Source organism: Penaeus chinensis, chromosome 14, assembly GCF_019202785.1.
Source record: "Penaeus chinensis breed Huanghai No. 1 chromosome 14, ASM1920278v2, whole genome shotgun sequence".
NCBI lineage: Eukaryota > Metazoa > Arthropoda > Malacostraca > Decapoda > Penaeidae > Penaeus > Penaeus chinensis.
The window spans coordinates 1,776,764-1,786,763 of NC_061832.1; the positions used below are offsets into that span (position 1 = coordinate 1,776,764).

At 37.6% G+C, this 10,000-nt stretch overlaps 2 protein-coding genes across 3 annotated transcripts in view; one reads left to right on the forward strand and one right to left on the reverse strand.

The window, feature by feature from the left end:
• Window positions 1–7,563, forward strand: part of LOC125032043 (probable E3 ubiquitin-protein ligase HERC1) — a 72,181-nt gene extending 64,618 nt beyond the window's left edge. Inside the window, 9 exon segments of the mRNA XM_047623004.1 lie at window positions 1–543; window positions 545–784; window positions 961–1,168; window positions 1,347–1,459; window positions 2,064–2,144; window positions 2,359–2,511; window positions 3,144–3,277; window positions 3,534–3,687; window positions 4,216–7,563. The exon segment at window positions 1–543 is cut by the window's left edge and continues 512 nt beyond it. Of these exon segments, the coding sequence (XP_047478960.1) occupies window positions 1–543; window positions 545–784; window positions 961–1,168; window positions 1,347–1,459; window positions 2,064–2,144; window positions 2,359–2,511; window positions 3,144–3,277; window positions 3,534–3,687; window positions 4,216–4,422 (1,833 nt within the window). The 3' untranslated portion in view covers window positions 4,423–7,563.
• Window positions 7,564–7,814: 251 nt separating this feature from the next.
• The window catches only part of LOC125032521 (tetraspanin-2A-like), a 13,486-nt gene continuing 11,300 nt past the window's right edge, over window positions 7,815–10,000 (reverse strand). For both annotated transcript variants that reach the window (XM_047623693.1, XM_047623692.1), the window contains exons 5-6: window positions 9,667–9,774; window positions 7,815–8,929 (exon numbers count right to left, since the gene is read on the reverse strand). In XM_047623693.1, the coding sequence (XP_047479649.1) occupies window positions 8,864–8,929; window positions 9,667–9,774 (174 nt within the window). In that variant the 3' untranslated portion in view covers window positions 7,815–8,863. The remainder of the gene's footprint in view (window positions 8,930–9,666; window positions 9,775–10,000) is intronic.

Sequence of the window (10,000 nt, forward strand, 5' to 3'; positions counted from 1 at the left end):
CAGTTTACAGTGTTTCTCACAAAAGATGGCCGCGTTTATACGTGTGGAATGGATCGCCTCATTGGCCAGCCAGAATCACGGACAAGAGGACACAATCGGCCTCAGCAAGTTCCTGCTCTCGTAACTCATGTAGTGGTTGAAATAGCAGTTGGATCTGAACACACATTGGCACTCGCTAATAATGGAGATGTGTATGGCTGGGGAGTAAACAGCGACGGACAGTTGGGACTTGGGCACACTGCAGCAGTGCGAGAACCCCAGCTCATCTGGACGCTGTCAGGGAAGGGAATCCGTCAGATCAGTGCTGGTCGCAGCCACAGTGCAGCCTGGTCAGCCCTGCCACTTCCCCCTGTGACCCCAGGGACCCCAGCTCCCATGCAGCTTGGGATTCCCGTGTCAGTGCCACCACAATACCCAAACTTGCAGAACATTCCCCCAGGTGCTCTCTGCTCAAGGCTGAGGATGCTCCATCAGTTCAGTGATCTGCTCTATGCATCATGGAAGCTCATACCCCTGACACCTGGGCTGGAATGCTACATAGAAAATGTGAGCGCAGTAACCTGTGCAGGCTGTGCGTTCACTTGTGTCACCTAGAGTCTACACCCTACCTTTGGTCCGTTGCCTTGGTCGAACTATGGTCCAGGGACGAAATTACGGGCCCCAAGTTACAGTCAAAAGAATATCGACAAGAGGAGCACCGTGTAAGCCTATTTTCATACAATTGGCTCGGCAAGTAGTGAAACTTAAGCCATCAGATCTGAGACTTCCCTCCAGAGCTTGGAAGGTATTTTCCCTTTTATGAAATAAGTTGAATAATGAATTTTTAGTTGTAGCTTGTTCTGTACAGTGAAAAACTTTAATCCACCACCTTTATGTGTAATTGGTCTTGAAATTAAATGTTCAGCAGTACTACTGTTCCAAGTACACAAATAGAAACTATATATATTTTTTCTTACACAGGTAAAACTTGTTGGCGAAGGAGCAGATGATGCAGGTGGTGTGTTTGATGACACAATGACAGAAATGTGTCATGAACTGGTGACAGGTGGAGTTCCTCTTCTCATACCAACACCCAATGCAGTCTCAGATGCTGGAAATAACAGGGACCGTTTCCTCCTTAATCCTGACTTGACACAACATCACCACCTTCTCTGGTTCAAATTCTTAGGTATGTAGAAGACTTTACTTGAAGGAAATTGATATGAATTTAATGAGTGAGATGTATTTACTGTTATTAAGGTGCAGCAGACTGATAGTAAATGATACATTTATCCAGTTCCATTTATTTCCTTTTTTTTGGTATAAATGCCAGGGATGTCAAAGTAAGCATACTGATCCTCCTCCAGGTATATTATTTGGCATTGCCATTCGGACCAAGAAACCCCTCGCCCTCCCCCTGGCTCCGCTGGTGTGGAAACTGCTTGCTGGGGTTCCTCCCTCATCATCTGATCTGGAGGAGGTGGGTTGTATAACATGCAGTAAAGAACATGGCACAGGTCTTCTCAGGTGTCTCCTCTTTTTTAATAAAAAAGGAAAAAAGAATAAGTCATGTGGTATTACAACTGTTCTTTTCATTGTAATGTATATGTTTGTTAATCTTTCTTAGCAATATGATACTTTTCATTGTATTTAACCCATTCCCGACGGGTCACGCCTATAGGCGTCATAACAATACGCTCGAAATGTGGCGTGTGGCTGTCCGCCGCGGCAGGCACGCCAAACCGCTCAGAGGCAATGATTCGGCATGATGTACCGAATTCACGCGCTCAAAGTCGTCTCGTTGCCATGGTTCGCCAGAGCAAAGAGTTTTTTTTTAGTTTTCTACACCTGTCACCAATGGGTTAAAGATATATGAGATATTTAGTTTGGTGTTGCTTTCTTTAGTTTGTGTATTTTTAACCATTGAAAATGGGAAAGGAAATTTTTACAGATATTTTATAACATACACGTAAGTGATTCCTTTCCTTTTTAACACATGCATATCATACTGAAGATAACATGAATGACTTTTCCATTGTATTCTTGAAATGAGAATTAGCTTGATAAATATTCTGTGCTTGCAGGTTGATATTGAATATATGCAGAGCTTGCGAGCCATCAGAGATATTGACCAGGATGGGGTTACGGAAGACACTTTCCATGATGTAAGTGTACTTGGATTTGTCTTCATCACTATTATTGCAATCACTGTCAGTCAGTGGATATCTTGAAAGTACTATTTCCTCTTTTCTTCCTCTGCTGTAGGAGAAAAAAATCCTCTGCTCTGTTTTTTTTTTTTTTTTTTTTTTTTCTGGGATCCTGTTGTTATACTTTGAGGTCGTCTTTGTAAAGATAGTAATGACAAAAATTCTTCTCCAGGTGATACCCCTTGAGAGTTTTGAGTGTACGAGCATGACTGGAGCTCGGGTGGCAGTGGTTCCTGGAGGAAGAGCGGTTCCTCTGACGTTTACTAACAGACAAGAATATGTCAACCGAACAATCTACTACAGGCTGCACCAGATGGATAGACAGGTGTTGTACTGATTTTAGTGAATTAATGAAAAATATTTTTCTTTATTCTTTTTTAACTTCATCATTATCTGTTTTCCTTTTTCTTTTTCTTTTTCTTTTTCTTTTTCTTTTCTTTTCTTTTCTTTTCTTTTCTTTTCTTTTCTTTTCTTTTCTTTTCATTTCTTTTCTTTTCTTTTCTTTTCTTTTCTTTTCTTTTTCTTTTTCTTTTTCTTTTCTTTTTCTTTTTCTTTTCTTTTCTTTTCTTTTCTTTTCTTTTCTTTTCTTTTCTTTTCTTTTCTTTTTCTTTTTCTTTTTCTTTTTCTTTTTCTTTTTCTTCTTCTTCTCCTCCTTCTTCTTCTTCTTCTTCTTCTTCTTCTTCTTCTTCTTCTTCTTCTTCTTCTTCTTCTTCTTCTTCTTCTTCTTCTTCTTCTTCTTCTTCTTCTTCTTCTTCTTCATTGCCCTTAACACCATGTACCCTGTAAGCCTGTCGCAATGATTTTCACCCTCCGACAAAGACATTGAAAAAAGTGATGTTCATTATTGTCTGTTGTCCGCAAATAATTAAACTTTTTATTATTTTATCCACCTTTTTCCCATAACATTTAGTATTCTGAATGCTTTTGTACAAAGCCTGGCTGCATTGTTCTCAACAGGTTGCAGCTGTGCGTGAGGGCATGGCCTGGATCATCCCTGTGCCACTGCTCTCTCTGATGACAGCGGCTCATCTTGAGCAGCTAGTCTGTGGCCTTCCACACATTTCTGTGGCTACACTTAAAAAAGTTGTGAGGTAAATTTCTATGTCTGCACAGTGTTTGCAAATGTGATGTTACAAGTTCTTGACAAAATAGGCACATATGATTAATATATAGAACAGCCCTTTTTTGTTATCATGATTATGTGGTGGTTGTAGAATGAAAGTTTATCATTCCTTGAATTCTTGGCCTTCATTTTAAGCTTCCAATACCTCACTTAGGTGGTTGAGGCTTTCATATTTGACTTTCGAAATAGAAATACACCCGCCATACTTGTTTTTTCCCGACAAGGTATCGTGAGGTGGACGAGAACGACCCGCTTGTGGTGTGGCTCTGGCACATTCTGGAGTCGTTCAGCCCCTGTGAACGGGTTCTCTTTGTCCGCTTTGTGTCTGGGCGCTCACGACTGCCGGCTAATTTGGCTGATCTATCACAGCGGTTTCAGGTGGGGTCTTGTTTGAGATTTTATTTGTTTATTATTACCTATTTTTAAAAAGTAGTATTAGTATGCTTTGTACAAAAATACAAATGTAGACTTCAAAGTTCTAAGATGTGAAAAATAGAAAGGTGATTTAATTTCAGAAGGAATACACCTGATGAGAGAAAATTAGAAAGTTTGGATAAAGGGAACTGGTCTTTGTATTGATTTAAGATTTGTCATTGTATATTAATTTAGGCAGTGCCGCTGTTTACCTTTCATAGCAGGAAGAGATGGTATACTTTTTTATTCAAAATGTGTCTTATACATATTGGATTATAAGTTATACTTGAGTTTATTTCTCATTCTTGCACTAGACCTCCCTGTTAAATGTGAACACGATGTATGCCGGCCTGATTCGTATTCTGATGCTTAGAACTCACTGACTCTTTTATTATGCTTGTTAGTAAATAGAGATAGATGGAATTAGTCAAAGTTGCTCATTTCAAAATTTTAGTGTAGAGCTAAACAAGATAACCATGATGGATATTACAGGTTATGCGTGTGGACCGGCCAATCGACTCCCTGCCTACTGCTCAGACGTGCTTTTTCCAACTACGACTCCCACCCTACTCCAGCCAGGAGGTGATGGCAGAAAAAATGCGCTATGCTATCAACAACTGTCGCTCAATTGATATGGATAACTACATGTTAGCCAGAAATCAAGACCCTAACCATCATTCTGATGATGATGAGTTTTAGGCAATAGATAATGATATGGAGACAATCATATATCATGAAGAAAAAATAGAGTGATTGACAAACATGAGTCTGTATAATAATGATGTGATATTTTCATATGTCACATATCAGAGCTTATTTTATTATAGATCAGATTCAAAGACCCTTTCAAATAATCAGCCATGAAAGAAAGTGCATTCCATTACATATATTTATGATAATATTTATGAAAACCTCTCAATGTTTTTTAAATATGGCAGTGCTCATTCCTCTCAGAATACAGCACCTTTCATCATGTCTTTCATTATTAAAAGCCATATGTTAATGTTTATTACACTCGTGTAGGATAAATGTCGACTCATTCACGTACACATTTATTCTTTATAGAGTGAATATTCAAGAAAGGACAATTACAGCTTTGGGTGTAAAATCAGTATAGCAGCAAGTCTTAAGTACCCTTTTGCTTTTGTGTGGACAAGTAATATGAGTCAATGGAGGCTGATTTTTTTTTTCTCATCTTCTAGGAAATCTCTTAAATTGCTGTAGTTTTTGTATATTCAAAAAAGATCAATCATTTTTGTGAATAAAAAAAGAGTGATAATGGTGAAGCCAGCAATTGGAACATAATTAGAGCTGTGACATGTCATATTTTGACAAGTTCTTGTTTTTGTTTGTGGAGTGAAAGTAAAGATCACATTTTACTGAAGTTAATGGATTAAGGAGCCACAGTGTGAAGTCTCTTGTACAATTCATGGTTTTAGGCTTATGATATTCTTGAGGCACGAATCTTTTATTGTTACGTATTTGACGCCTGAAAGGAAATTGGAGAACCTGTATCAAGTTTATTTCAGGTTTTATGAAGCGATGTTTCTGTTTGTTAACTTAGTTTGGTAAATCTCATGGTAATTTTATGAAACTGAAAGTAATCTACCTAGTCTTTTAGTCACAAAATTTTATGTATGTAAAACACTACATCCCGTAAAACAAAGTCTCTCAAATTATTGGTGGTTAAAAGAGCCATGTCAGTTACCGATTGCCACAAACACTACATGTGAAGCAGTCTGCATAATGTACAGAGAAGTTTACTGAGAGAGAGAGAGAGAGAGAGAGAGAGAGAGAGAGAGAGAGAGAGAGAGAGAGAGAGAGAGAGAGAGAGAGAGAGAGAGAGAGAGAGAGAGAGAGAGAGAGAGAGAGAGAGAGATAGGAAATCATGAACGGGAGTGAATTCAAGATTGCAGGATCTTTTCATTCAATTTTATCCTAGGTGAAACTTGTGGAGGAGCTTCTCAGTAGTCTCGTCTGTGTTGTGTATTAGTGTGGTGCTGAAGTTACGGTTTTGTATTTTGATGTGTGTGTTTTTTTATGAGTGGCTTTATTATGAACAGGAATAGCTTGAGTAAGATTGTGTGAACCGTGTAATCTGGTAGCACCAATATTTTAGCTATTGTAAACGTCGAAAGAATTTGGAAAGTGTTACTGAATAAAACTGTGTAGTTAAGTTTGCATTCAGTCTGTAGTGAATTACAGCATTAGTTTTTGAATATCTGCAGTACATGATAAAGAATGCTGTGCTTTTTATTTATTATTTTTTTTTTTAGGAAGAATTATTTTAATTTCCTTTTTGATGAAATGTGATAAATGTCTCTTTTTTTCTTTCTCTTTTTTGTAAGTGTGTGGGGGGAGTGTACATAGCAACTGATTTTGACCAAACTGCAGTGATGTTATGAAAAAGAAAAAAAAGCCTCTCTTTTGCGAGACACCAATTGATAAGCTATGTGATTCAGGTTTTAATCTGAGTATGAGCTTCTGGATGTTGCTTTTTCATTTTTCTTTGGCGATATTTCCTTCAATGTGTGTCTTGTGATGAAGAAGAAACATTATGCAAACAAAGAGACAAACCTCTTTTACGCGAGGGTGTGAAACAAGATGAAACGATGGCCAAGTGCTGTTAAGAAATGACATATTTTAGAGCTGGTTTGCTTTTGGAGCCTTTTTAAAAAAGATAAGGTGAGGAAATACAATCCTTTTAATATCACACATTGCTTTCCCTTTGATTTGGTTCAGGAAAAAAAAGCAATCTCACACGTATTCTTTCATGGAACACAACAAACTGCCTTGCTTCTTGTGAGGTCTTTCAGTCGGTCTGAGGTGTAGTAGTGGCATTGTATTTTTAAACAGTGATCTGTCCTTTTTCAGATGAGTATCATTTTATCAATATATTGCTCAGGAATTATTGCCTTCGTTACAAGAAAGATTTTGTTTCCCCCAACTTTGATCTATCGTTTTACGGTCTTCAGCGATGGCCGTCTGTCGATCAAATGTGATTTAATTTATTTGTTTGCCTTTGGAGGAGTCTAGATTCTAGGTTATAGGCGAAGAGGTGATCATTTCAGTACTATACTATTTTTTTCTTTTTATCGCAGCAAAGTTGTATTTGAGAAATTGGTGATGCTTAGCTGAGTCATCACTAACCTGTCAAGTGCATCTTCACCCCAGTAAAAAGAAAAAGGGTATGGTTTTAGTTGTTTCAGCTTTGAAACTATGTATTTGATTTATTATCATCTGTATTTGTTAAGCTCTCATTTATTTCATGATGTTTTTTCCTGAACGATAAACATTTTCTGTTTTATTTATATCATCAGTTCATTTTACACTAACTTTAAGTAGGATCATTGTGGAAAAGGTTAATATAATTTTTATTTTTTTTTTAATTATTTAATATGCAGGAAGTAAGAGAAACTTCAATATACTTGCTAGTCATGAGAGACACATTCACAATCACTAATGACTGTTGTGCCAAAATTATTTGGATTTGCATGGACAGTTATGAAAATGGTGATGGAGGCCTTTCCACTTGGGGGCCTTCGTGTCTTGTTACTCCTTTTCCAAACTGTATCGAGGGGTAATTGAATAAGAAATATTGAAAAGAGGTTCTTTATATGTCTAGAGCATCAGTCATGAAACAGGAAGAGTGGATGGGTTCCTTGAAAACTTTTTTTTTTTCAATGTTTCTTGCCATTTTGCTTTTTTGCTCACTATACATTGTTGAATCACATGTCTTTGTTTTGTTTATGTAATTCTGTTTGGATTATCACGACGAAAGTAAAAAGACAATTGTACTGTATTTGTATGCAGGTTGAATAAGAAAAAAAAGTGATGGATTGAAGTAGTTTAATTTATCCTAAAACTAAAAACAAGAAGTTCTATTATTTGTATAATGAGGTCCATAGTAATTATGATATTTAGATCATCAATGTTTATCTTTTTTTTTTTTTGCAACAGTTCTTTATTGTGATAAAAATTATGCATAGTACATCTATACATTTGCTCAATGTTAGTGTTCACATAATCTCTCTGTCCACATGGCATGTAAGTATACATGTAGTTTATCCAAAGGAAAATAATAAAGTTTATATGATAAATCACTTTTATTCCAAAAATTCAAAAAAAAAGAATATTAGTAAACATATCTTACCTACTACAGTGTAGATTACAGGGAAAAAATACATTATTAGGAAACCGACTTCATTGGTTTGGTCAGACTGCAATGCCATTCGACCTCGCCACTGTAGTCAGCGCTAAATGGTGTAAATAAACTTCCTACTGCATCTAGCAATGAATGGAGAATACACGAAACAAATATACACTGGTGAATGGAGAATAATCTGCCAGAAAAGAGGAAGCCTTTTGCCACCTTTCCGGAGTGTTACTTTGTTAAGCCGAGGTCGCCTTAACCTTGTCAGACCGAAACATACAAGTCGGGGAGCGCTCTTTGTCCAAATCCTACAATTTTCTCGCGGGCAATATTGGTATATAGTCCATGACTGCCTTCAAAGTTTATTAATACAATTAGCCAGCTATAGCACAAAGGCATTTGTAGTCAGTATAGATACTGCAAGCCTTGCAGAGTGTTTCTGTAATGTAACCAATATATGCGGGAAACAGGGCGTCCGGGGTGAGGTCCTGAGATGGTCCAGGGCTCAGGATTGAGTCTGGCTGGTGAAGCCCGGGCTTTAGAAGGTAATTCTTATTCCATACGGCATTTCAGAAACGAAGATAATCTAAACACACCGTTAATTTTAGAAGTCACCGATTAACCTAGGTTATTGAATGACCAGTTTATTGTCAGCATCCAGTTAACTTTCTTTTTCCAAATATAGTTGGACAGTTTTCTACTCACAGAGTAAATTAGTGTCATCATTCTTACAGTACAAATCATAAAAAAGAGGAAAGTACTTGAGCAACCAAAATAAAACTAATCATAAGACGGTGTCACTTTGCACCGTATACAAATTGACACATTCACACCACAATGGAGCAACACATATGGCAATGCAAACATTCATTTTTTTCAGGATTTATAAAACAGTGAGGTATAAAACTTGTTAGGCGCTGACAAAGGACACAAGGACATATAACGTGCATTTTCTTCTGCGATCCTTTGACCGGACGAATTATGTGATTAGTTTCCTTTCTGGATCTCCTTGAGCGCCTGCCACATGCAGAAGGCGAACATCATGGCGAAGCACTGAAAGGGAGAATTGGTTGGTGATACAATTATATTAAGAGCAAGATCACGGGCCAGATTTTACATCAGATACCTTTGTTGTCTCTTGGACATCCTGGTAAGTTCCGTGAATTTCTATAGCCTCAGGATATTTTTTTTCAAACCTTGAAATTCGTATGAGAACTATACAAGGATTTTATACTGTGGCAATGATATTTGTCATTTTAACTTCGAACCGTGAGAGTGAGATGGGGGGGGGGGGGGAGTATTGCCTTTATGCTCTCCTTATCAGTAGATTTGTAACAGGGGTGTCCTATATTACTTGCTCTAGATTATACGTGGTGTAAACTGGTAAATAGCGGAAACAGCATATCGCGTATTCTTTCAGGCCCGCACATTTGCTAATCTCAAAGGGGTGCCCCTTTGAGAGGAGCTAATGTAACCCTTGTGGTGTATGTGGGAACCTTGTCCAAGAGCCAATACAAAAAGGGGTGTTTGGAACAGGTATGATCGAGAATGGATGATGCAACACGATGTAGCATGTATTATTAGTTTTGTTATTTATCTTCACCAGAATCACGAAATTCTTAATATCAAAACGCTAGTTACATTTTTTGCATTATGTATTGCATTCGTCACAGAGAACCCAACGCAAGGTGTTGTTATTGCGTCGGAATACGAAGGAAATTACTTGGCCTTCAATAACTACAATATCACGCGGTTACACTGCAATGACAAACACAACTGTAACAACAAACCTGGAAGAAGCACAAGGAGAGGGAGAGGCCAGTGATCCAGCCGGTTCGGACTTCGAGGTACTGGGAGAAGATCTCAGCGCAGGAATCCCCATACTGGTTTCCTGTGACCTGTTGGCGCAGCGAGGAACGTGAGGATCACTTTTGAAATCTATTGTACATGGTTACAGCCCGTGGCGAAATCGATTCTTTGCAAGAATAATATGGAAATATATTTAAACTCTTAACTCATATTTTAAAAAATCTTTATATATAATAATCACTAATTCATTAGTTTGCCGAAACAACTCTTATTTTGCTGTGATTAATAATTCCCGAATTAGTGGAATCCCGCAAG